Genomic DNA, 27,137 nt, shown 5'->3' with positions numbered 1-27,137 from the left:
TGCATAATAAACCTGCTGTTTTACAAAACACTCGTTGGTAATCAGATTTTATTTTATGTTTAATGACATTTCCAAGAGTAGTTGATACAATAGTGTCTTATAGCACACCTTAATGTATAGCACACATCTTCATAAGTCTTTCCATATGTAATTGCTTCTCTTTCAAAAGCATGATAAATATAGTTGGGCTGAATTAAAAATAAACCGATTCTTGAATGGTGCGCAAAAGATATAGGCCAGATATAGATATAGAAAACCACAATGCCCATAATGCCTTGGGAACAATGACGGCGTTAGCGCGTTTGAAAGCCGCAGCTTTAGCGGTAACGGCACGGCATGGCACAGGTGTCCTGTCCTACCTTATTTATTTCAATGGATTTGTATTTCAGGCCTCAAAACCTTGCTCATGGGAAGCATTAAACGGAATATGGAATCGAGTGGAGCTAGTCAGCTAGTTTGCTATTTCACAGTACGCGTTTGCTGCACTTAATAATCAAAGCTATGTTTTTTCAACAAGCTGGCGGTTGCCTTGGTGATGTAGCAAGCGCGCTAGCTAGCCGGGTAACTTGGCTAGCTAGCTAACTGGCTAACTAATAGTCTCTTAGCGCAAAAAAGACAGTATTTAAGCCGACGCGATTTTAAAAGTTTACTTTGGACTGATTTCTTATTGTTATCTATATTTAGTTGTCGTCAGGATGTTACCAGGAGGTAAAAACAGTGACAATAATGAAACTAACAATTCTGTTACAAGTAATGCTGTGACAGCACCGCCTGGTGTTCCAGCGCAGAGCAGTTATGCGGCTGAAAGTAAGTAGCGCTGAACTAACCTTACTTGACGAATTGTTTTGATAAAAAATAAGTAAGTCCACAAAAGAGTAAATCAGCTAGCTAAACGTAAAGCATCGGCATGGGGTCGGACGTTGGCTATGCGATGTTACTATCGTTATGGCTAACTTACAAGGCTGTCTAAAGGAAGCTAGCTTGTTTACCGTTTTACTGGGAAAGGCCAACTAGTCTAGTAATCGTTATTACTGCAGGTCGTTTGATAGAAGTCGGCATTCTCATAACTTCATTCATTTTATTTAACGTTACAGTATGAGCCTATGAAATCTGAATGCTGCGTGCTTTCTTACAGTTGTATTTGATGCATCTCCTAAAAGAAACTCAAATCTGAAGATGCTAAGGTATGATCAACGGGAATCTTTGTGTAAGACAAGTGCAGAATTATGCGCAGTGGTTTCTAGCATGGCATCCACATGAAAGATTTCTTGCTATCAATAACATCTTGTATCATGTACTAGTTGTTACGGTGTGTAGCTAACGATGTAAGAATACTGTGAAGTGTATATGGTAGCTTGCACAGTTATGTTATTATTTTCGTCTATGTTGATGTTGAATGTACGCCTGTTATCTCTGCAGTGAGGAACTGGAAAGGCAGACAAAGGTAACACAGAAGCTGCAAGAGCAGGTGGAACAGGCAACCAAACTCACTATGGAGAGGATGGGGCGCACCCTGGGAAGAGTGACCCCTAGAACATCCACCAGCTTGAGGCTGCACCCCAGTGGTGAGGACAACTGGAAAGCATGGACCGACATACACGTTCATACACAGAAATTATAATGAGCAGCCTCCACTGTGCACAATTTGTTTAACAATAGGAAACAAAGTTTTGGTCATGGGAAGAGGATCATCAGCCTTGCTAAGTAACCAGAGTAATTTCTGTTCTTCTGCTAATTCGCCTTGTGGAAATAGTTGTTTTAATTTAAGGGTGCCTGTCCCTGATGGTCAGGGTCTTATGTATTAATTAACTTATTTATTTTGAGGGGAGCACGCCTTGTTATTTCAGTTATGGACATGTAAAAGTCAAAATCTGTTTTAAGCTTGAAGATAGGGGGGATATGTGGGTTACCAGAAGAAAGATGTTGCTTATAAGAGGTCAAAGGTGAGGTGAATTAAAAGGCATTAGATGGGGAATGAACAAGTGTGTATCATGTGCAGAAGGCATGTTTGAAGTTTCACATCCTTGTGCTGAGACAGAATTGTCTCTGTGTCACCCTGTCTCACAGATATTCCATCGGAGCTGAAGGTTCCTGAAGCACATTCCCTCAGCCAGGACTCTGGTGTCCTGCCAGTCAGCTGTGACTTGGACATACTTTTTCACAATATGAACCACACTGGGAAGGATACGGTAGAAGAGTACTCTCAGAAGGTCTCAGAGCTGCAGAGACAGCTGAGCGAGGTTAGACAGAGCAATACTGTGTTCTCTTTGGTGAACACAGGCTATTGTGATTGGAAGATCTCTATTTATCAGTGAATGCCGATTAATGGGAGCACAATGTTCATGCATTAAGGTTTAGTAAGATAACGGCCATGCAGCTCTGTATCATTGACTTCTATGAACAGGTTAGCATTTGAAGTGTATTGAACTATAGAGTGTTGCCTGTAATCTGAATTAATGTTTTGCAGACACATGAACATCACGGGAAGCAAAACGCTTACCTTTGCCAATGCATAATGAAGCTACAGACCAAGCTACATGAGAGTCAGATTGAGATGGATGCCCTATTAGAACTGAGGTGATGGTGGTCAAAATTTTAAAACTTAATGCTGCCAGTCCGGCATGTCAAGGTTAGAGTTCAAGAGAAAAGATGATACAGTGTCCTAGTCAGGCACTACATCTGTTAATGTGCATTTTCCTTTGAGCATATGGCCATCTGTGCAAAAACAGAGGTGAAGGAAAAAGTTGTGTTGGTTTCTGTTGATTTGGGCTCTGCAGAATGAAGGAGTCCCAGGGGCAGGCAGACTTGGTGGGGAAACTTCAACAGACAATTGGGGAGCTACAGGCTAGCAGGCAAGCTGGAGACCAGAGGCTTCTGGATGCTGAAGAAAGGGCACAGTCGGTTTGCAGAAAGAAGGAGGCCTTGGAGCAGAGTCTACAGGAAGTGATTTCCGTGCTGTTGGTCTATGAAAAGGGAAACGGCAGGAACGCTTACGTAGTCCAGCATGCTGCTAGCCCAGACCAGCTGTCCCTGGGGGTCATGGTGGGGAGTGTGCTAAAGGACCTGGAGGAAGAGAATGCCAGCCTGCGTGGGAGAATCCTGCCTGTGAGTTGCTTGCTGAAGTTCTCAGCTAGCCCTAAGGTTGTGCATTGATCAGGAGTGGACGCTGTCATGAGATAAGTAGGTAATGTGTATTAATATGCAATGAGGAGGGGTGGAATCATATACCCATTTTCAACTTCTTTTTTTCAGAAAAATCGTACATCTGAAATGTACATAGCTAGTTATTTGCTAGCTAGTTATTTTATGTGTGGGTGTGTCAGCAGGGTGTTGTCCTGGTGTAAGAAAGCAGGCCATTTCCCCACTAGTGAGGAAAAAAATAAGATTTAGCAAGAGAGCAGTGAAGATGTGAGCTGGTGTGTGATCTCAGGTAACAAAGGGGAGTGTTTGAATGAAACACAGATTGGAGAAAATGAGCAGATTAGTGAATACAGCAGTTAGCAAGAGCAAGGTTTAGAGGTTAATCTGAGGAGACATGGTGGATGGGGGTTTTTATATTCCATTGCATTATCGTCATTTAGCAGGTGCTCTTATCCGGAGAAACTTACGCAGTGCAAACTAGTGCATCTGATAAAGTGGCATGAAAAGTTGTATGAACGGGACACTGTTAGCAATGTTCAAATATGCATCAATGACAAACACTCTGCTAAGGTCACAATTCAATCCTGGAGTAGTGTCATGTAAGCAATTAAGAGGGGGAACGGCTGTATAATTTTGTGGAGTGTAAAAAGGAAGACTTGGCAAATATAGAATTAAAGTAATCAATGTGTCAGATTACCACAGGCTAGAAAATTGGAGACAAAGAAGAGTGAAGAGTCCTCGGTTTTTAGCTGAGAAGGAAAAGAATGAGTTATACCAGAAATACAGAAAAGAGAACGATGCAGTGTTGATGTCATGGTGGTGTTGTGGGATCTCAGGGCAACCGTAGAGCACAGCAGGACATAGTAAGGTTCGCAAAGGAATAGATGCAGGGCCATGTGTACTGCCCTGAGCAGCCATTCATAAAGCAAGGTTCTGTATGGGACTCTGCCCAAAGTGACCCTTTTAAGTCAACACGTTTGCATCCTCTTCTGTGACAACCATAGCCAGATGGTTTAGTTCAGCTATTGACACTTAGATGTTCATAACTGTCACACTCTTGCAGCCATTGTTTTCTGTTGCAGAATCTGGTGAATTCCACAAGATAGTGTTTATGGTCATTGTGTAATCTCACATTACCACCTTTTGTCTGTTAGATGGAAGAGCAGCTGGAGGCTCTGAAGTTGGAGTGCCAGGAAAAAATATTCCTTATGATGAAGGAGCAAACAGAAAGGTAACAACTTCCTTGTGAGCTTTACAGCTGCACAGTAATGTTAACATTGAGCCTTTGCAGTAAATGAAGGTCAGAGTGTCACTACTCTGCAGAATATGAAGAAAAGCTCGAAGAAGAGTCCAATTCCCAATGTTAACAATGGTGATTTTATGTGCTAAAAACTGGAAAATCATATTGGCATTAGTAAATATTTCCTGGTGAATATGAATATCTAAGTTATGCCTTTTGTTGCTTACAGTAAGCTTCTTATACCTGTTAAGTGTCTCCTGGTTTTACATGCATATGGAAAATTCATCATATTATGAAGGGGCTGAACAAGTGACACGTGTAGAAAATGAACACAAAATCTTTTAAATTAAACATGAAGTAAAAAGAACAAACATCTCAAACTTAAAATGTAGTGGAGTTTGATTTTTTTCTTCACAGGTTAATGTGAATGATCATTAAAATTAGTATTGAGCATTGTACTAGTACTAAACTATACTAACTAAAATTTCTTTAAAATCACTAACTTTTTGGTGCTGCCCCCACCACAGTGATCACTGTGTAACATCACAGGAAGTGATCACTTGCTGAGGACAGTAGGAAAGTATTTTGGAATTAGTGATAAGACTGAATATTAGCTCATTCAAAAATGTGTTCTCACCAATCGATTACTTGAATTGGTATTTGAATGCTTTTAAATTTGTAATTAATGAAAAAATTCAGTTGTTATTTTTATTGTTTTTTCTTTCTCAACCATACTCATGTATAAGGACCATGCTTAACACTGCTGCAACTGCTGCAACAATGCTTAAAAAATAGATAATTGATAATATAAATTTCCCTGCCTGAAAGTGGGTGACTGTAGATCTCTGTATTCAGTCTTATTCATTATTCACATCATTCTTTTTCCAGTTCAGTTTCACAAAGAGGAAGAGGTTAGATTATTTTAGTATTTGATTTTCGAGGGCACTCGTTCCGAGTGTAGACTGAACGCTGCGATCCCCACCGTGTCACTAAGCCAAGAGTGACCGGGAGCTCACAGACAGAACACATTGGCTTCGTTCCACCGGGGATAGGGGTGGGTACGTCGGCAGGGGCTTCGGTCTATATATATATATATATATATATATATATATATATATATATATATATATATTTATATATATATATATATATATATATTTGATTTTGGGAGTCATAGAACATCCAAATATCAACATGCTTATTTGAAAGATGGTGTCTGCCATACAGCTGAGATAGATGTTGTCTTCCTAGAATGAATCAGATTCTTACCAGCCATGACCAGGAGGTGGCAGTATTGACAGAAAAACTAAGCAGTTCCCAGGGCAGTGCCACTAATTTGCTTGCTCAGGTGGAACAGCTACAGTAAGAAGCATCTTTTAAAAACATTACCAGTTTCTATCAAAATCAGGCTTGCAGAATGCAGATAGGGTAATTCTTCTTTTTAGTAGCATTTTACTCAACAGGAATTACTAAAGACTCAAACATATTGAACACATGATCTTTAGAGTTTAGAATCAAGGTTTTGTTTATGTCCAGTTTGTGGAAATTTACTGGATGTTGTACGCTGCTAGACTTCTCTTACATATTCAGTAGGAACAACCAAGTATGAATTACAAAATTAGAAAACCTCCTATGTACAGTACCTTGCTGATCTTAGATTATTTTAATAGAATTGGTGCAACTCTGACTACTACAAAATAAATAATAATAAACAAGGCTGAACATCTCTATTTCTGTCTTCATCAGAAGACAAGCTGAAGAGCAGACCTCAGTGTACCAGAGTCAGATGACTGATCTGGAGTCAGCGCTCTCCAGTCTGCGCTCTGAATTACTGGAGGCTCAGCAGACACATAAAGACAAGGTGACATATTTGATGCATTTATATATATATATATGCATTATATTATATATATATATATATAATGCATATATAATGCATATATATATATGTGCATATATATATATGTGCATATATATATGTATATATATATATATATATATATATATATAACATCCTGTGCGGGAGCAAAGAGGAGATTTGATAGTTCTGTCTCACAAAACTGTCTAGCCCCATTTCTTTATGTTCCCTCAGCCCTGTTGCAGTAATCCAGTGTCATGGTCAGGCGGTTTCACTGTGCTGCCATTCAGACATAGTGCCACCTGAACTGCTCAGTCATTTGTAATCTCTCCTTTGGCAGAGCCAGAGGCCTGGATTTGGCAAAAAGTTCTGCAGCTGCTGTGCAGGTCTTTCAGTCTACTTTGTGTTATTTCTTACATTTCTGGTTTGGCTCCAACAAGTCATCAGAAAACATAGAAGGATCAGCCACCAGTGTGAATTATTAGTGGTGGAATCAAGTTCACTGCAGTGCTGGCTGACCAAAGCTGCTGAAAGCCCAAGGCTGGTATCTGATTGGCTGAAGAGAAAGGGTACCGTCACTATGCAGGTCCACCCACCTGGCCTGATAGTGTTATCTGCTGACAAAGTGACTTCACTGCAATGTCTGATGGAAAAGGTTAAAGCTGGCAGATGCTTTTGGTAGGGTTTAAATACCTTTTTAAATTCATGGCATTATGAATGCCATGAATTCATAATGCCATGATTTTAAACAGGTATTTAAACCCGGGGCAGTTAGCATAGTGGCTAATGAGCAGGACTCGTAACCGAGAGGTTGCCAGTTTGATCCCTGCTGGGACACTGCTACTGTACCCTTGGGCAAGGTACTTAACCCACAATTGCCTCAGTAAATATCCAGCTGTATAAATTGATAACATTGTAAATACCTGTAACCTGTGTAAGTCACTATGGAAAAGAGCGTCTGTTAAATCCTAATAATGTAATGTAATTATCTGATGTATCACAACATTATCTAATTATGCATTATACCCAGTAAAATGAATGATAACCAGGTTGAGCTCTTTTGCAGGCTGTAGTCAGTGGCTTTTTGAGGTATTAAAAGCTTGAGAGTGGCTAGTGGAGATAAAGAGTTGAGACTTGTTATTGAGAGAGTTTGAGTTGAGAATGTGGCTGTAGATAGAGACTAAAATATCGAGAATGTAGATGGGTGTTCAATGTGTAGAAAACCTACCAAGCATAGGTGACGCGTGATGTGCTGTGTCCTGGGCCCAGAAGGTGAGTGATATTTATGTGGAGATTGAAAGTAGGTTATAGTTCTGAATGTTCACTTGGCGAGGGTGTAGATGGGAGATAGTGTGAGGGACATCTATGCCCTCTCTCAGGTGGTGACTCTGGAAAATCTGCTGGCTGAGGTGGCCTCAAGGCTGGAAGACGCCCAGAGGGAGAGCGATCTGGGAATCCAGAAGGCCAAGGATATGGACTCTCGTCTCTGTCAGGCCACGGTACTACACCATCCTCCTACCAGCTTTTTCTGTTCACTGAGTCATTCCACTTTCCACTAGAAAAATTGCAATAGGAGTCTCTGTCACAGTACTGTTGAATTACCCTTGGCCATCACTCAAAGAAAAAGCATTTGTACATGAGAAAATATCTTTGTGAGTTGCTGAAATCTCCATGTATAGTTTGGTAAGGAATCAAGGAAGACAGAAAACAGATTGTGACTTCTCTAAGAAGACTGGTGGCAGGATTGTTGAAGACGGGGTGCATTCAGTCAGTGGTGCATATATTCACTGTGCAGGCAGAGCTGCAGCAGGCCCGAGAGGAGCTGGCCCTGGAGAAGGAGCAGAACAGGCGACTCAGGGAGCGGGACAGGAGCCACAGCCTGGCCATCGAGGGGCTGCACAAGAAACTGGAGGCCCAGAGCCAGGGGGCGTCAGAGCTGGAGAGCCTGGTGGCCTCCCTAAAGGAGGAGTGTCAATCACTGAAGGGGAAGCAGGTAAGAGGACTGTCTTCAAGAGCAGTGCTGTGGCATAGATCAACCCGTTTTCTCTAAGAGTCATGTTTCTTGCTGAGGAATGCAGGTCGACACATTGCATTGACGCTCCCATGTGCGCTTTGTACAAGTGAAATGTACTACTGTATGTCCACTGTTGATGCCTAAACTTGCAGCAAAATGCATAATTGCGTTTGTCAATACCCAAGGCATTCCCCAGTGGGGCACTGCTGTTGTAAGGTTGAGCAAGGTGCTTAACCCAGAATAGACTCAGTAAATATACAGCTGTATAAAAGGGTAATGTAGAAATTGTAAGCTATATAAGTCAATCTGGTTAAGAGCGTAAGGAAATGTAATGTAATGCAGGACATCTCCTAAGCTGTTGCATCTCATTACGCAGCCACATGCTCATCAGTTCAGCCTCAAGAGAAAACCTTGCTGTAAATACAAACAAATATCCTTTAATGATACTCTGATTGTGCTTGATTTATGATATAGCATGGTATTAAGTCATAAAAATGTAAATGTAGGTATGTTCTCCATTACCTTAAATAGTTTGAAATATTTTGACAAAACGCAAAGCCCACTGTCACATGCAGACCCATCAAATTGTGTTCTGGCTACACAATGTTCTGTGACTCACTTGTCTGGTGAAACACAACACTGCACTTTGACTGCAAAGTGTGCTTTGAAGAAAAAGGTATGAAGATATTCAAATGTCAGTGGTCTGTCTAATGTATTAATCATGCCAGCATATCTTGCTTGTTCTTGTTAAAATACAAATGATAAACTAATCAAAGGCAGAAATCAGTGTGTTGCTGTTACCAGGTTATGTAGACCATTAGGTTTCATACTGGGGATCTAGGGGTCTGTGATGGGTGGCAGAGGGGTCCGTCAAACATATTAGAAGTTTAAGTGGTCTGCCAGTTAATTAGTCTGCTAGCTGAAAAAGTTTGAAAGGCACTAATGTAGACTATTAAAATATTTCCTTTCATCACCAGCGGAACACTGAACAGTGCTCTTAATATACCTTAGTTTAGTCACTACATCTTGCACTCTCAAAAGAAGTTGCACTTGCAAGTTGGGGGAAAAGGCAGTGCAGCTGATTTTAAGCTTTGATTAGCAGACAGCTTTGCTAGGCTAAGCTGTCAAGCGTGTCCCCTCTTTCCCATGCAGGTGGCAGTGGAGAAGCAGCAGAGTGAAATGCAGGAGGAAGCTGCCCATCTACACAACAAGCTGAAGGAGGCCCGTGGCCTGCTGGAGGAGCGGGAGCACGAGAAAGAGATGCTGCAGGCCCTGCTTAAGAATGAGGAGCGCGAGGGGAAGAGGCTGCGGGCTCAGCTGGAGGAGCATGTGCAGAAGGGGAAGAGACTAAAGGCTCTGCTGGAAGAGCAAAGGCACAAAGCCAAGAGGCTGCACGAGCTGCAGGTGGAGAAGGAGTGTGAGGGGAAGAGACTACAGGAGCTGCTACAGGAGAAGGAGCATGAGGAGAAGAGGCTGCAGAAGCTGCTAGAGGAGACGGGGCTGGAGCTGCAGGAGGGTCAGGCCCAGCTGGAGGCGGCACAGGAGCAGGCCCAGGCCCTCAGGGTGGAGGGAGAGTCCTTGCGGCTCAAGCTGGAGGATAGGGAGCAGACAGTGGACCTACTGCAGCTGCAGATGGAAGGCATGACCCAGTTATCTCTGCAACACAGCCAGAGCATCAACACGCTTCAGGAAGAGAGGGAGTGGTTTGTGAGCGAGATCGACAAACACAAGCTGGAGGTCCAGCAACTTAAGGTGTGATTGGCCTACAACTGTCGCCTTTATTTGATGTAATCAGGATGTGAAAATGTTACTTTTTTTTTCACTCTTACACAAAATTGTGAGCCACTGAAATTTAGAGAAATTTAAGGTGGTCCCTTATATGAAAGAACAGTCTAAACAACATTCATAAAAATAAAAAGTGGGGGAAATTTGCAGTCAGTGGGGGAAATGTGCTGCAACATTTGTTAAAAGGTGTTGTGCATCATGCCATTGTGTCACATGTTATCACTCATGCCGTTGTGTCACATTATTTCTGATGACATAATTCTGTGGCAACATGGCAGTTGCTAGATGTCTCTGTTTCATTATCTCCCATTGTCTTTAACATTGATCCTGTTTGCCACCAGCATCCTGGGATTTGTGACTTTTATTGCTAAAGTTGTTTATGGAAGTATGAAAAAATCACATTTTGTTGTTTGGTAGAAAAATACTGCTGCTTTGCCATCTGCAATTCCATTTCAGTGAAGGCAAGGAATAAAAGTTACATTTATGAAATTGCTCCCTCTCAAACTCTTTGATTCCAAGTTGTCAACATTGCTATGCATGAGACACACATGGCCACTTTCAGTGTGCTTGTGCCAGATTTCAACAAGAATCACTGCAAAATGGTAAAGGCTTGTGCTAGAGTTTTGTCATGGCCAAAATCATAATGTGTGCAGTGTGCACTCTCCTTCACTGAGCATTACTAGTAGTTACTTGTGTGAAAGTACAGCCCCAAATTTTAGAGTTAGATAAAAAAAATTGAGATAAAATAACATAAAAATGTTTAGATAAAAATTGCATATTTTTAGTCCTTTTCAGCTGGTGCTGAAGAGAATCTTGGGATGCTTTCTGAAGAATTACCAAGACACACTTTTACCAGGGTTCTGCTGTGTAATACAGCAAACAAGCAATACATAATTGACCTCATACATACCCGTATACTTAAATGTCGTATACGTAAAATGTAATGGGTGTGTTGAAAGGCTGTCAGCTCCGCCCTTCTCAGTGCATGTTAGTGGGCATGTTTGAAAGTGGAACGGTGCGGACCGTGTACTGGTATGTTGAAAAGGGGTGGCGGTGCTATGGTCTTACTGAGGTGTTTGCTGCAGATTTATCTCTGTCCTGCCCTGGGTTACAATTAGGCAGGTTTGGAGCAGCGGGACCACATGCTGAGGGCTTTGGAGCAGGAACAGCTTCAGCAGAAAGCCGCAATGTCAGAGAAGACCCGCAACTTGAAGGAGCTGATGCTGGAGAAAAAGCAACTGACGGGAAAGCTGGAGGTACAACACGCACAGCTGGTCAGCCTAACAGGTACCCATCCACACTTTCATTCATTCACACTCAGCTTTCTAAGCCCCCACCTTTGATTAGATTAGGTTGACTTTATTATCCATTTTTGTGGAAATTTGCTTCTCTTAGGTCAGTACAAATACAGTCACAAAATTACACATGACTTCAGTCATGTAACATAGTGTTCAGGGCATACACGGTCATTTTAGGCAACAGACACAAATACATTTCTTGTGAAGCTACTAAAGCTACTAAAAAGGTCAATTAATATGTTAATACCTTACAATATGGAATAACGATCAATATATGTTTTCATGGGTAGAAATAGCATTGTACAAAAACACACATGTGCTAGTGACTTGGTATGGTGACAGTTTGTATCCTGAAGATACAGCTGCTGCCTTTGGATTTGTTTCCTGCTTGTTTCACAGCCCCTGATGGAAAGAAATGCTTTCATTCACTTTCTTGAAGGGTTGCCACTGTATTAGTAAACTTAAAATTCCTAACACGGGAAAGTGATTAAACTTTTTGTGAATTATTTTGCAACTATCCACCTGTTTGTGGAGGCCAGTGATCATTTACCTGTAGTCACCGGCGAGCTCTCTGACCATAACGAAGATAATGTATGCAATTGATGAATGTCCTCTGTGAGACCTCCTTTTATACCCCAGGGAAACAGGAAGCATTTTTTTTGTTCCAATTTAATTAGAGTGTATGAATACATATGGCAATAGATATAGAAACTGAGTGAAAAGTCTTTCAGGAGATCATCCTACAATGAAAAATTTTTGAAAGTCATCCCTAGTCTTGATCTGGTTTCACTTTATTTGTTTAGCTTTTCCATGAGTGTGTTTTGTAAGTGTCATTCAGTAGTGTTTCTTCAAATGAATTTTGTTTGTTCTGGCTGTACCGCAGAGGAGCTGGAAAGCTTAAAGAAGACCCACAGCAGTAAGATTGAGGAGCTGGAGGGCATCGCTGCCAAGCTGAGGGCCCAGCTGCATACTGTCCGTGCTGATCTCTACCAGGCAAAGAGCACCCTGAGGACCCTGGAGGGGGCAGATGAGCATGGTATGCCCCCATTACCAAACCTCTGTAATCACTCATTTCATTGGAGTGTAGGGGACATGCCTATCTTCACATGGGGCACTGATGTGAAGCTGTCATACCGATGCTGATACCAATATATATATATATATATATATATATATATATATATATATATATATACATACCTATATATATATATACATACCTTTATATATACATGCTGCGTAATTTAAAAGTGGTCTGTCTTATTTCCCATCGCATTCTCTTCTTATGGAGCCGCGATATTTATTTTGAATGAGCAGAGACACAATAAAGTTACAGAAAATGTTATTCGCTGTCCAGTGTTGTTGTGTAAGTGTACAAACACAAAAATTACGCGGCGCCCTCTGTTCGAGTCCCAAAGCAGGAACTAGGCGATGGCAGGTTGTCTTGTTTTATTTCCCATTTAAATTTTTTCTCACGCACCCTCCAGAAGCAGAGAAAAGCTTAGCGGCACACAGCTAGCATCCTCCCAGGGTGAGAAACTTAGCTAGGGGTCGGTCGAAACCATTAGGACTTCCATTTGAGTCTCAAAGCACGAGCTTGGCGATCGCAGGCTGTCATGTTTTAATTCCCGTCACATTCTCTACTTTCTGATCCACGATATTAAACAATGGTCTCATGCCCCTCCGGAAGCAAATAGAAGCTTAACAGCACACAGCTAGCTTCCTCCCAGGGTGAGAAACCTAGCAAGGGGGTTGGTCAAAACCATTAGGACCTCCATTTGAGTCCCAATAGCACAAGCTCGGTGATCGCGGCTGTCTTGTTTAATTTCAAATCGCATTCTTTCCTTACATTTACATTTACATTTATTTATTTAGCAGACGCTTTTATCCAAAGCGATAAAAGTGGTCTGTCTTATTTCCCATCGCATTCTCTTCTTATGGAGCCGCGATATTTATTTTGAATGAGCAGAGACACAATAAAGTTACAGAAAATGTTATTCGCTGTCCAGTGTTGTTGTGTAAGTGTACAAACACAAAAATTACGCGGCGCCCTCTGTTCGAGTCCCAAAGCAGGAACTAGGCGATGGCAGGTTGTCTTGTTTTATTTCCCATTTAAATTTTTTCTCACGCACCCTCCAGAAGCAGAGAAAAGCTTAGCGGCACACAGCTAGCATCCTCCCAGGGTGAGAAACTTAGCTAGGGGTCGGTCGAAACCATTAGGACTTCCATTTGAGTCTCAAAGCACGAGCTTGGCGATCGCAGGCTGTCATGTTTTAATTCCCGTCACATTCTCTACTTTCTGATCCACGATATTAAACAATGGTCTCATGCCCCTCCGGAAGCAAATAGAAGCTTAACAGCACACAGCTAGCTTCCTCCCAGGGTGAGAAACCTAGCAAGGGGGTTGGTCAAAACCATTAGGACCTCCATTTGAGTCCCAATAGCACAAGCTCGGTGATCGCGGCTGTCTTGTTTAATTTCAAATCGCATTCTTTCCTTACATTTACATTTACATTTATTTATTTAGCAGACGCTTTTATCCAAAGCGACTTACAAAAGTGCATACAGCAAGTATAGCGACAGTACGGGGACAGGATGTGTACAGTTCCACAATGAGACAGTTCTCAGCTGAGAGCAGCGTCTGATTGAGGACACAGTACTATCAGATTTGTACAATTACAGCCTATAGGGCAACTAATACGATACACTTTCAAACGACGGACTTCGACAACTTCAAACGGCGCAATGAGCGTCAGGGTAAAGGTGGCAACAAGAGAATTTAAAAGCACAATTTAAAAAGCACAGCAATTTACGATGGGCGGGGGGGGCAGCAATTGTGTGCTGGGTCAGTCCAGGTAGAGTCTGAAGAGGTGTGTCTTCAGGCCCCGTCTGAAGGAATGGGGTGAAGGAGCTGTCCATAGCGAGACCGGGAGTTCGTTCCACCACTGGGGAGCGATGTAGGTGAAACGCCGATGTTTGGCAGAACGAGCACCTCCTGCCTTGACCATGCAGGGAGCAAGGCGTCCAGTTGCTGCTGAGCGCAGGGGTCGGGCTGGTGTGTAGGGCTGGATGAGTTCTTGGAGGTAGGCAGGGGCTGTCCTGTTGATTGCAGAGAAGGCGAGGGTCAGGGTCTTGAATCTGATCCTGGCAGCGACAGGAAGCCAGTGGAGGGATTTTAGCAGGGGAGTAACATGGGAGAATTTGGGGAGGTTGAAGATCAGTCGGGCAGCTGCATTCTGGATGAGCTGGAGAGGCTGGGTGGTGCATGCTGGGAGGCCTGCGAGGAGAGCGTTGCAGTAGTCCAGTCGAGGGAGAACTGTGGCCTGGATAAGGAGCTGCGTCGCATATGTTGTCAGGAAGGGACGAATCCTCCTGATGTTGTGGAGGAGGAATCGGCAGGCCCGTGACGTGCGAGCAATGTACTCCTTGAAGTCCAGGTTACTGTCGAGAATGATGCCCAAGCTCTTTGCTGACTGAGAGGATGGTATTGTGGTGCCATCGACGGTGATGGAGAGGTCATGCAGGGGGGAAGGGCCGGCTGGGATGAAGAGCAGTTCCGTTTTACTGAGGTTCAGCTTCAGGTGGTGGGATGTCATCCATTTGGAGATGTCAGCCAGGCATGCAGAGATTCTTTCGTTGACCTGGGGGGTAGAGGGAGGGAAAGAGAAAAAGAGTTGGATGTCGTCAGCATAGCAGTGATAGGAGAAGCCATGTGATTTGATAACTGAGCCAAGAGAGTTAGTATAAATTGAGAAGAGTAGGGGTCCCAGTACTGAACCCTGTGGAACTCCTGTAGTGAGGGGGGTGGGTGCAGAGGTGGAGCCTTTCCAGTAGATCTGGGAGGATCTACCAGTCAGGTAGGACGTGAACCAGGAGAGGGCAGTTCCAGAGATGCCCATCTCTGACAGCCTTGATAATAGTGTTATTTAAAAATGGTCTCACGCCCCTCCAGAAGCAGAGAAAAATTTAGCAGCACACAGCTAGAATCCTCCCAGGGTGAGAAGCTTAGCTATATATTGTACCCCTCCTCGCATCACTGGTGCTTTACAAACATTGCAAATAGCAATTTTGTTATCTGTTTCAGATACTTTGAAATACTTCCATACAGCTGACATGTTGAAGCTTGTTGCTGGCACTCATAAGAAACATTTAGCGTCATCACGTGCGCATAGTTAATGCGTCAGCTTATCGGCCAGGCACATCAGTAGACATTTTCGTATCTACCAATGTTGATAATTAACTTCTTAAGTTTTTATCGGCCGATACCGATGTCGTGCCGATATCATCATGCATCCCCAGGCACCAGTTATGTGGGGAATATCACTGTCCCCTGAGAGGCACCGGTCTCTTAGGTCTGGTAGAGCCTGGTTTGTTGTTACAAAATGCAGACAACGCTACAGTGTAATTCATGAAATGAGTTTATTAATTAACTAAAAAAGTGCATTTCCTGAAGAAAATGCAGAGTGTGATTGCGACACGGCAGCGAAAACGTGCTAACGCATATGAGATGATCGCTAGGATGTGGCTAAGTGGTTGCTAGGGTGTTGCTAGGTGGTTGTTAGGGCGTTGCTAGATGTTTACTAACTTATATGAGATGGTTACTAGGGCATTGTTGGGTAGTTGCCAGGGTGTTGCTAAGTGGTTGCTAGGTGGTTGCTAGGGTGTTGCTGGGTGGCTACTAGGGTTTGCTAAGTGGTTGCTAGGGTAAACAGTATGGTCGCTGAGCATTGCTAGGGCGTTGCTGTGTGGTTGCCAAAGTGTTGCTAATTGGTTGCTAGGGTGTTACTAGGTGGTTGCCAGGGTATTACTAAGTAGTTGCTGGGGTAAACAATATGGTTGTTAGGCGTTGCTAGGGCGCTGCTGGGTGGTTGCTAGGGTGTTGCTAAATGGTTGCTAGGTGGTTGCTAGGGTAAACAATATAGTTGCTAGGGACACACTCACCTTTGGTCCCGTGGCTATTGGTCAAATGGTGACCAAGTGGAAAGACTTTGAAAAATCAATTGAAGTCAGTGGGAGGATGGAGGGATGAGTGAACGACAAAAAGACAAGTACGGGTCAGTGTGGCTTTCAGTGAGTGTTGGGTGATTTGACCTGAGCCAGCATATGTGTTACGGTGGCTGTCAGGCCAAAGGTGACCAAGCGGTAAGACCTTAAAAATAAACTGAAGTGAATGGGAGGATGGAGGAATGAGTGAACAACAAAAAGACGAGTGTGGGTCAGTATGGCTTTCAGTGAGTGTCGAGTGGCATGACCTGAGGCAGCATATGAGGTACTATGACCGTAGGCCGAAAGGTGCCGAGCGGTAAGACTTGAATTGAATGAATTGAAGTCAATGAGAGGATGGAGGGATGAGTGAATGACAAAAAGACGAGTGCGGGTCAAGACGGTCTTGGATGAATGTTGGGTGATTTGTCCCAAGGCAATATGTGAAGTATGGTGGCTATGGGGTGAGAAGTGACCGAGTAGGAAGACCATGAAGTGTGAGGGGGGTGATTTTGAAAATGGATGGGAGCCTATGGGAAAAAAGGGATGAAAAACGACAAAAAACAGAGAACGAGTGCAGGTACGGCTTAGCTGTATACAAGCACACCGATCGGGGTCAGACCGGACAGGTTACAGTTGGTTTGGGGTCGATATCTCTGTGGGAGGAAAACTGTGGGAGGAGAAGCGGTCCAAAATTTGGTGTAATAAAAAGAAGAAGAATAAAACTATTTTTGCTTTGCAATCACACTAATAAAACTATTGCATAACAATAATTATCAAAGACAAACGAATGGAATGAATTTTTGAATAAATGATGAATACGGTTGAAGCAGACAATCAGTGACATGAAAAGGGGAGTGTAAAGTAGGGATGCAACGGTACAGTGGGCCCACGGTTTGGTATGTATCGCGGTTTTTGGGCCACGGTAACGGTATGGTTTTGGTTTCTTTGTATTTAAGAAAAAAATAAAAACACATCACCTTTTAAACAATGAACTCTTTATTTAGCCTATAGACAAATAAAATTTTCCATGCAGAAAATTGGCAGCATGACTGACTAGTAGGGCTGCTCGATTATGGCAGAAATCATATTCATGAGTATTTTGGTCAATATTGAGATCACGATTATTTAACACGATTACTCATTGGAAACATCATGCATTTGTTGAACTTTTAACCCTTTCGCATAGTAACTTATTTTTATGCTATGTAGCACGCGTGTTATGTTACATGGTTTGTTATGTTTTCATTAGCGTTATTAATCCTATGGTTTTCAATTAGCATTTGCTATATTTTTTAACACTGAATCGCTGTTCCCACAAAGCTAAAATTAGCTAGTATTTTTCCAATCTAGTGTTCTAATCACACTAGAGATGAAACAGTATGAAAATTTATACCGTTCTAAAATCTCCGGAGTGCTGTCACTGCCTTCCGTCATGTTTTCACTGACGCAAAACAAACCCACGCATGCTGCGCCTGTGCACCTGCGTCTGGGAGACTGTTGCTAACTTTGGTTGATGCTAGGCAGTATTTAACGTGAGTTTTTCAAAGCACGGTAATCAACCACGGTTTTAATGATAATTAAAATTTGAAATGGTAATACTAACCATCAGGAATTTTACCATGGTTTACGTGAAACCGGTAACCGTTTCATCCCTAAATCGCACCGGTTTTAGCATACGCGCTAAATGGCAAATCACACCGGTGTGACCTTACGTGAGAATATTTGTTTTTGGAGCCTATCAGCGCTCTGTCCTCCAGCTCGTATTTGCATACAGAGCGCTGATAGGCTCCAGGGAAATTCTGACAGGCTCCAGAGATGTTCTGTGGATCTGAATGTACAACGTGTGTGTAGTCTGCAGCACAATAAGCAAGTTTTGGAAATTATAGGAAAATGACAGGCATATCGTATACACGTGTGTGTATTGAACCCTAGGGGGTGTAGTGAACGGTTCGACAACATACCATGTACCATTGCATCCCTAGTGTAAAGATTTGTGTGTGAGTGTGAGTGTTTTGGAGTGAGCTTTTCAGCAGCCGGGAGTCAAACTGCAGTTCACTGTCAAAACATTAATTACATGTATGTCTAACCGTACAGGTTAACGTATTAGACACAAGCTTAACTTGACTATACATCGCTTAGTCTGTTTAATAAAAATAACTGTAATGAGGAAAAAAGTATCAATATACAAATGACGGATACGTCTAACTCATAGTGTACATACACTATATGGACAAAAGTATTCGGACGCCTGACCATTACACCAACAGGGACTGTAATGACATTGTATTCAAATACATATACTTTAAAGTGGACATGAAACACTCAATGTAGTTAGCACAATTTACAAGATGGATTCCCACTCTAAAAATCCTTATAGATTTAACACTGTCAGGGAAACTGGATTAAAAATAATAAGTAATCTAAGTTACATTTTTGAAACAAGTGTAGCGCCATCTTGTTTTAGCGTAGAATGTGACGTCATGAGGTTGGTTGTCTTGGACATTCTACATTAGTTCACATTAACTAACTAGTGACAGCACTGACAATCACTGACTCAGTGGAAAATAAGAAAAGCCAAACTAAAAAGTGATGCAAGGGGGTCACTTTTGTATTATCCCTGGATGCAGCAATGAATTTTATAGAGTCAAAAACCAAAGAAAGATTGTCCACTTTCATAATTTGCCTCTTAAGCGGCAAGTGGTTCTTTATCGTTGGCTAGCTGCACTGAAACGAAAGAATCCTCCAGTTAGCCGTGATGCTAGGAGTTGTAGCGATCACTTTGTAAACAAGGACGATGTGGACGAGAGTCAGGCGTACTGGTGGTTTGCTGGACCAACAAGCTGAAGTCTGAGGCCGCTCCCTGTGTTTGACTTTTCCTTGTATAAGATTGGGTGTACACTACAGACCGTCCGACCCAGTCTAATAGCAAAGAAGTAGCTGTGCGCCTTAAGGAAAGGGCCCAACAGCACGCCCATCTGGCAGAGCAGAAAGAGGTACGACCATGATTGCGTTACGTCTTTTCCCGTCAAAGCACAGCCATCTAGTTTACAAGATAATGATTAGATAATATGTAAGGGATAATGTGCAGCGAGCTGGTCATTATTGCAAAATAAACCCAGACGGGGTGATGCAGGACCCCGACGCAAAGCTGTACATTATCAGCTTATTACACGGCTACTTACTAAAGAAATCAATAATTTTACACAAAATATTGATTTAAAAATTATTTTATTGATTTTTATTACTTTTCTCTCGAACAACAAGCAAGATTCTCTCGAAAATTCTACGTACCACCGCCACAACTGCTGTCTTCCTTGGTCGACTTTCCAACTAACCAACCTCATGACGTAGTCAGTGACGCAACGGCAATATGGTTGTGAGCCAGAGCGAAAGCATAAGTTAGTACCAAACATAAATCTATTATAATTTAACGTGTAATCGTTTTATATCTAAAATTTTCCTCAAAATAAATTCCAACACACTTAATTCTGTACAAAACTCGTCAAAATTAGGCTGTTTCATGTCCACTTTAATATGGAGTTGGTCCCCCTTTTGCAGCTATAACAGCTTCCACTCTTCTTGGAAGGCTTTCCACAAGATTTTGGAGTGTTTCTGAGGGAATTTGTGCCCATTCATTCTGTAGAGAATCAGGCACTGATGTTGGACGAGAAGGCCTGGCTCGCAATTTCCGTTCCAGTTCATCCCAAAGGTACGTGATGGGGTTGAGGTGAGGGCTCTGTGCGGGCCAGTCAAGTTCTTCCACACCGAACTCATCAAACCATGTCTTTATAGTCCTTGCTTTGTGCACTGGGGCATAGTCATGTCGGAATAGAAAAGGGCCTTCCCCAAACTGTGGCCACAAAGTTGGAAGCATGGCATTGTCCAAAATGTCTTGGTATGCTGAAGCATTAAGATTGCCCTTCACTGGAGATAAGGGGCCTAGCCCAAACCCTGAAAAACAGCCCCATACCATTATCCCTCCTCCAACAAACTTCACAGTTGGCACAATGCAGTCAGGCAGGTAACGTTCTCCCGGCATCCGCCAAACCCAGACTCGCCCATCTGACTGCCAAACAGAGACGCGCGATTCGTCACTCCACAGAACATGTTTCCACTGCTCCACAGTCCAGTGTCGGTGTGCTTCACACCACTCCATCCGATGCTTGGCATTGGACTTGGTGATGTGAGGCTTGCATGCAGCTGCTCGGCCATGGAAACCCATTCCATGAAGCTCCCGCCGCACAGTTTTTGTACTTACATTAATGCCAGTGGAAATTCGGAACTCTTCAGCTATGGAATCAGAAGAGCGTTGGCGACTTTTATGCACCATGCGCCTTAGCAGTCGTTGACCCCACTCTGTGATTTTATATGGTCTTCCGCTTCGTGGCTGAGTTGCTGTTGTTCCTAAACGCTTCCACTTTCTAGTAATATCACTTACAGTTGACCGTGGAATATCCAGCAGGGATGAAATTTCAAGAACCGTCTTATTGCAAAGGTGGCATCCTATCACAGTACCACGCTTGAAGTCACTGAGCTCTTCAGAACGACCCATTTTGTATCACAAATGTTTGCAAATGGAGATTGCATGGCTAGGTGCTTGATTTTATACACCTGTGGCAACGGGTCTGATTGAAACACCTGAATTCAATAATTAACAGGTGTGGCCAAATACTTTTGTCCATATAGTGTAATTATATTAGCTAAGCTAGTCACGATTCCGCCATTGAACAACAATGTAATATTCAAGTAGCATAAGAATTACTGATGAGGTCCGGTCCATTAGATTTGAGGAGATAGCAGCTCATTTGTTGTAGGCCTACTGGGGAGGCCACAGTCTGTTTTCCACCAGAGGCTTCTGGGCTTGTCACAGGATCCAGAAAGAAGCACACTGGAGAGATCCATTGTCTTCACTGCCAGCCTCCAGCTTCTTGTTGAGTCACACTCATGCTAAAGGAAAAGCAGCTAGGACTTCTGGCTTCCTTGCCAGGTAGAAATGTCGTCACACGAGACAGCTGCCTCCAACTTCGCGTTGGGTCATTTTGGCCTCCAAGGGCGCGTCGTTTATTGTTGAGGGTCTTGCTTCCAGAGCAGGTTGTGAATTCAGAACAGAGTGTGTTGGAAAGAGCTTGGCCGCCTAGAGCTGGAGATGAGTTCAGGATGTGGGATGCATCTGTGGTTGAGGACTCTTCCCTTACCTGAGTTAGCTGAGGTAAAGACTTAGGTGCATCTACTTTGGGAGGAGTTGGCCATTAACTCCTAGAACCCTAAAGCTGCACATTGGGGCCAAATGAGTTTACCTGTACAGGAGGCTTGTCACGTTCAACATGTTGAATATATCATTAATAAATTGGCTCAGTAGTAGCAGTGCAAAGTCTTCCTACATTTTTGCATCACCAGTGGTTATCTTGTTTCCTGCAAAAAGAGCCGCAATTCACCTCCATTCAATGTCTTCATCTTTTCATGGCATAGAAACATTTTCTTTATCTGTTTTTTACAAAAAGATGTGGGTATTATATGGTGTTCAATCAGATGTCAGTAAAAAACAGGATTATATACAATCAACACTTAATCTCCACCTTTTGATAGCTGAAATGTATTGAGATGCTTTTTGAAAGCAGTTTTTATCAGTAATATAAATGAAATATGGCCTGATTCATTATTATATCTATTTGACTGCAATCACTTAAACGTGTTGTTTTGTATTGATTTTATATCTTTTTTTGCAAATATTTATTATTACGATGTATTGTTTTGCATTTATTTTAGGTCAGTATTTATAGAAACACTTATTACTGAATATAAATCACGCAAGCCTTTCATCTAACCTTCACACTTCTGAACTCAGTCTCACCTAGCACTCAACTGGTACTTTTTGACATTACAAAGCAATGGAATATGCCTTTTTGGAGGGGCATTCAAGTAAATACATATTTTTTAATAAACAAAATGTTTTATTGTTATTTTTTTAACAGGGCATATCAAATTTGACATGTCATGATCATGGACATTTTCCATTAGACAAATTAGTCCTGAACCACATGATATAAGGCATGTGTAGATAGCTATTACAGATCCAGAGTAATCAGCCTTAAACTGAAGAGAGTATAAAACCTTAAACAGCATCAAACATAGGGCAGGGCTCATATGGTTAAATAGCAAAATGCCAGTGTGAACATGAGGTTGATGAATTGGCTATGTCTGCAGTGCTGGAATAACTTGGCAAGATAGAACAGTGCAAGAGGAGGCACTGCTAGGGTAGAGTGGTAACATGAAAAGCAATTTTGAAAGAATTTCTTTCTTTTGAACATTTGTTTTGAAATCATAGAGTATCTTGCTCAGTGTTTCGAGTTTGCACAAAGAAAGCTGGCAACCTTGTACTTTCAGTGTAGACCCAGGCCCGTCATTGCGTTGCCAGCTGCAGCTCGTTCTCCGGGCTGTCCTGTGCCTCACACCCCGATCTGGCCTTTTATAGCTGAGGTTACCACCATAACTTTCCCCAGCTAAAGGTCAGTGGTGCTTGTGGTGATATGTTAGTACAGACAGAGGTATTCTTTTTATTAATAGACCCAAGTGCACAAGTGCACTTTGTGGTCCTGAGCTGCAGTGTACTGAAAATGGATCAGGTCAGCAGGCATGATCAATATTACCTGAGTGAACTCTGACATTCTGTGGCTTGTTAAGCGTAAGATAATTAATGTATTTGGCATTCAGTCTCTCAGATGACCTTCTCTGCTACCTTGTCCTACTCAGTCATTGCCCATAGAATGCTTGTATTGGGAATATCAAGTTTTGTTTTTACCAGAAATGATGATGATGTGACATTGACTATGTTACCTCTCAAGGCATAGGTGTGGTGTCAGTTATTTCATTGTTTTCTAGATTGGGTTTGAGTTTGTGTTCCTGTGGGTACTTGGACTAATTTTATTCAATACATTCATCTGCTGAATGTGTTTTGCCCCTAATATGCTCTCTAATATTGTAGTATTTACATAAATAAATGTGAAATTAGCCAACAAGAGAAATTTTTAAAGCCTTCACATGCAAATACCAGAGAACATGTCTATTCACCATACTGATGGTGCTGCTGCTATGCCCTGCACATGACAGCTGCAAGAAGGAGAATTTTGAACAATAAGTGTAAAAAAAAAAAAAAAAAAAAAACTTGTGTAAAATAAACCAGGGAAAATAAGCCTTGACACTGCCACAGCCATGGCAAACTGCTCAACCCAAGATTGCTCTCCAGGCACACGCGCACACGCACACCCACACCCACAAACGCACACACATACCCACCCACCAGAATTTAATAGGCCTCTAATTAGGCAGGTAGAACTCTTTAGCCAAACGCTACTCTAACAGAATTACGCAGACACACACACAATTGCAATTACAGTTAACCTGTTTCAAATTAAGCTGTTGGGATACTGGTCTATTATTTGAAAACTGGTGAATTGGTGAAAAAGACAGGCACCCCATTACTCACATACTTATATAAACATTCAGCAGTTTAAAATGCTATTATAGTCCTGATGAATTGTCACCATTTTTGTGTGTTTGTTTCTTTTGTTGTGGGGGCAGATGAAGGCCATCATATAGGCATTTGCATTGATTATAGAACAAGGGGAACACAGTATGTTTGTAAATTTGGGCACAATAAAAATTGGGAACCATTGAGTTATACTGTTCCAGGGACAGTGTCATGTAACCCAACATCAAGAGAGGATCTCAGTACCGGAGGGCCACCACCAGGTTCACCCTCAGGGAAGTTAGCATATGCGAGACTCCCGACAGACACTTTGCCAAGCAAACAAATGCTTTCTCCAGCACTCAGATACACACCTACTCTAACTACCCAGTCACTGTGGAAATTATGTATGCAAGAGAAGAGGAAGTGTCTTAAGGAAGTCATCTTACACACTGTATGGTAATTCAAAAGGATCATTTGTCACAATCCTTATTCCTTACTAAATACTAAAGATGCTTTTTGATTCCCTTATCAGTCCTTTGCAACTGGTTTAATTGGGCAAATATATGTATCAGTGATTTCATTATCATTTGCATCCATCACTTGACAGGAATGAAAGTTGCCATGGGGATGCAGAGACGGATCACTGCCAAGCGGGAACAGATCGACACCCTCCAGGGGAGGATCCAGCTGCTGGAGGAGACCACAGACAAACTGACCCAGGCAAGGCCTATCGCGGTACTTCCTGGTGTTATCCCAGTTTCTATCACTTTATCTTAGGTTACCATGCCTGTAACCATGCCTGAAACAAGAGATATTCACTATCTGATATTTTATCGTTGACCAGAGAACAGAGTCTTGTGCATGAAGCAGAATTAGAATCAGACTTTATTGGCCAAGTATGCTTTTATACACACAAGGAATTTGACTCTGGTTCCGATGTCTCTCATAGTGCATTCATACAATGATTTTCAAGGTGACAGCAACGAATACCATCTACTCGTAGTGGTACAACAAACAATAAGAGTAATGCAGGACACATACATGGGATGGTGTGAGGATGGAATGAATGAAGTAAGTATATATACTGTATAATAAGTTAACAGCTACTGCATAATAAGTTAAAGTGTACAGGAGTGCAGGCTGTGGGTCTGTACAACGAATTGTTATGGACAGCTATTGCACTGTTATATACAACTATTGCACAATGAGCATAAGATACCTGAGTGCAGGCTGTGGATATTTACAACTCAGGTTGGACAACTATTGCACTGTGAGTTGCTAGTCTAACAGTTCAAGAGTGTGATGGCGTGTGGGAAGAAGCTATTCCGGTGTCGGCTTGTTTTGGTGGGTATTGATCTGAAGCGCCTGCCAGAGGGAAGGAGTCAGTGATGATTTTGCCTGCCCGTTTCTTGGCTCTGGTATTTAAAAGATCTCGGAGTGTGGGCAGGTTAACTCCAATGATCTTTTCTGCAGTCCTGATGGTGCACTGTAGTTGTGTTGATGTCTTGTTTGGTGGCAGAGTCAAACCAGACTGTTACAGAGGTGGTGAGTACAGACTCGATGATTGCTGTGTAGAACTTTACCAGGAATTCCTGTGGCAGGTTGAACTTCTTCAGCTGGCGTAGGAAGTATATCCTCTGCTTGGCCTTTTTGGCAGTGGAGATGGTGTTGGTCTCAGATCTTTGGAATTGTAGTTCCCAAAAACCTGAAGGTCTCCACAGCCGAGACAGTGCTGCCTAGTATGGTGAGGGGAGTCAGGGGTGTGGAATTCCTCCTGAAGTCCACCATCATCTCCACTGTTTTGAGCATGTTCAGCTCTAAGTTGTTGTGGCTGCACCAGAGGGCCAGCTGTTCAACCTCCTGTCTGTATGCAGACTCATCACTGTCTCAGATGAGAGCGATGACTGTTGTGTTGTCCACACAACACACACCGGGTGGTGGATGTGAGTTTCCCCAGCCTCGTTTACTGCTTCCTGTCTGTGAGGAAGTTGGAAATCCATTGACAGGTGGGGGCAGGCACAGTGTGGAGTGCAGTAGTTCTGGTTTGATGGTGCTGAATGCCGAGCTGAATTCCACAAACGAGATCCTTGCATAGGTCCCTGGGCAGTCAAGGTGTTTGAGGATGTAGTGTAAACCCATGTTGACTGCGTCATCTAAGGATCTATTGGCCCGGTACTCAGATTGTAGGGGGTCCAGCAGGGGGTCTGTGATCTCCTTCAAGTGGGCCAGCACCAACCTCTCAAAGGATTTCACGACTCCAGAGATGAGTGCAACAGGTCTGTGGTCATTAAGTCCTGTGATACAAGGTTTTTTGGGGACCGGTATAATTGTGGAGCATTTGAAGCAGGAGGGAACTTGACCTAACTCCAATGACCTGTATAATTGAATAAATAAAACTGCCTCTGAAAGGATAGCTCAGTCGTAAGCGATCAGTGTGTCCCTTCTTGTGAAAAGTGATGGTGCATTTCGTTTGGCTGTGGCTGCACAGGAGAAGCAGCAGCAGGCCGCAGAACGTAGGCGGCAGAGCCAGGAGCTCAGCACCATGAGCACTGAGAAGAAGCAACTGGAAGCCGAAGTGGAGACTCTGCACTGCCATGAAAAACAGCTGAGGGACAAGGTCAGCAAGCTGGAGGCAGCCCTCGACAAGGTACTCATATGCTTTGATGTGTCTGTTGTTGTTATTATTATTGTTATAATAGTGTAACATAGTGGTAAGGGGAAAGGCCCGTAACTAAAAGGTTGCTGGTTCCTTTCCCTATCAATAATAATAATAATAATAATAATAATAATATTCATACGTGTATGTTTTTTTCTATCCATTTATTCAGTTTGTTTGCTTGTTTGTTTGACCTCATCCCCTTATTCAGCCAGGCTTACAGTGCATTGGGAGACAGAATAGGACAGTGTGCGGATACAGTTTAAGGTCTTTTATGTATAATTAATATAATCACAAATATAATCATGTGATTCTTCATGAAAACTCAAATTATTGCAGGTAATACCTAAACTGACACAGTTGTGCTAAATATATGCATATATGCTAACTGCAAAATAGAAATTTGAAGGTACTAGTTCAATGCTGCCTGTAATACCCAAATGCTAAATAGTGACCAGTTGCCAGCAAGTTCTGCTGAAAAGCACTGAATCAGAGGTACAGTTTCATCCAATTTCAGATCCACTCCTCTTTGTGTTCTCGTTCTGCGGTATGTGCCCAGATGGCTGAGAGGTTTACTGAGTGCCAGGACTTCATGCAGCAGCAGGAGCAGGAATACATGCGCCTCAAACTGCAGCACGCCCTTGACGTGAAGGTAGGAGGCCATGTTTTCAAAAATGTTTTGGATTCAAAA

General features: G+C 42.6%; 1 protein-coding gene across 1 annotated transcript in view; it reads left to right on the top strand.

Moving 5' to 3' along the window:
- The first annotated feature begins 773 nt into the window (after window positions 1-773).
- Window positions 774-27,137, top strand: part of LOC118776505 (coiled-coil domain-containing protein 158-like) — a 35,517-nt gene continuing 9,153 nt past the window's right edge. Inside the window, exons 1-17 of the mRNA XM_036526867.1 lie at window positions 774-807; window positions 1,136-1,184; window positions 1,420-1,565; window positions 2,068-2,240; window positions 2,468-2,577; window positions 2,778-3,105; window positions 4,296-4,372; window positions 5,633-5,743; window positions 6,128-6,242; window positions 7,619-7,738; window positions 8,035-8,232; window positions 9,406-10,005; window positions 11,157-11,325; window positions 12,220-12,372; window positions 24,398-24,510; window positions 26,279-26,437; window positions 27,006-27,098. Of these exons, the coding sequence (XP_036382760.1) occupies window positions 1,177-1,184; window positions 1,420-1,565; window positions 2,068-2,240; window positions 2,468-2,577; window positions 2,778-3,105; window positions 4,296-4,372; window positions 5,633-5,743; window positions 6,128-6,242; window positions 7,619-7,738; window positions 8,035-8,232; window positions 9,406-10,005; window positions 11,157-11,325; window positions 12,220-12,372; window positions 24,398-24,510; window positions 26,279-26,437; window positions 27,006-27,098 (2,673 nt within the window). The 5' untranslated portion in view covers window positions 774-807; window positions 1,136-1,176. The remainder of the gene's footprint in view (window positions 808-1,135; window positions 1,185-1,419; window positions 1,566-2,067; window positions 2,241-2,467; window positions 2,578-2,777; window positions 3,106-4,295; window positions 4,373-5,632; window positions 5,744-6,127; window positions 6,243-7,618; window positions 7,739-8,034; window positions 8,233-9,405; window positions 10,006-11,156; window positions 11,326-12,219; window positions 12,373-24,397; window positions 24,511-26,278; window positions 26,438-27,005; window positions 27,099-27,137) is intronic.

The sequence above is a fragment of the Megalops cyprinoides genome, chromosome 4 (assembly GCF_013368585.1).
Source record: "Megalops cyprinoides isolate fMegCyp1 chromosome 4, fMegCyp1.pri, whole genome shotgun sequence".
NCBI classification, from domain to species: domain Eukaryota; kingdom Metazoa; phylum Chordata; class Actinopteri; order Elopiformes; family Megalopidae; genus Megalops; species Megalops cyprinoides.
The sequence above is the reverse complement of the archived record's forward strand: the minus strand, read 5'-3'. Positions and strand labels throughout refer to the sequence as shown.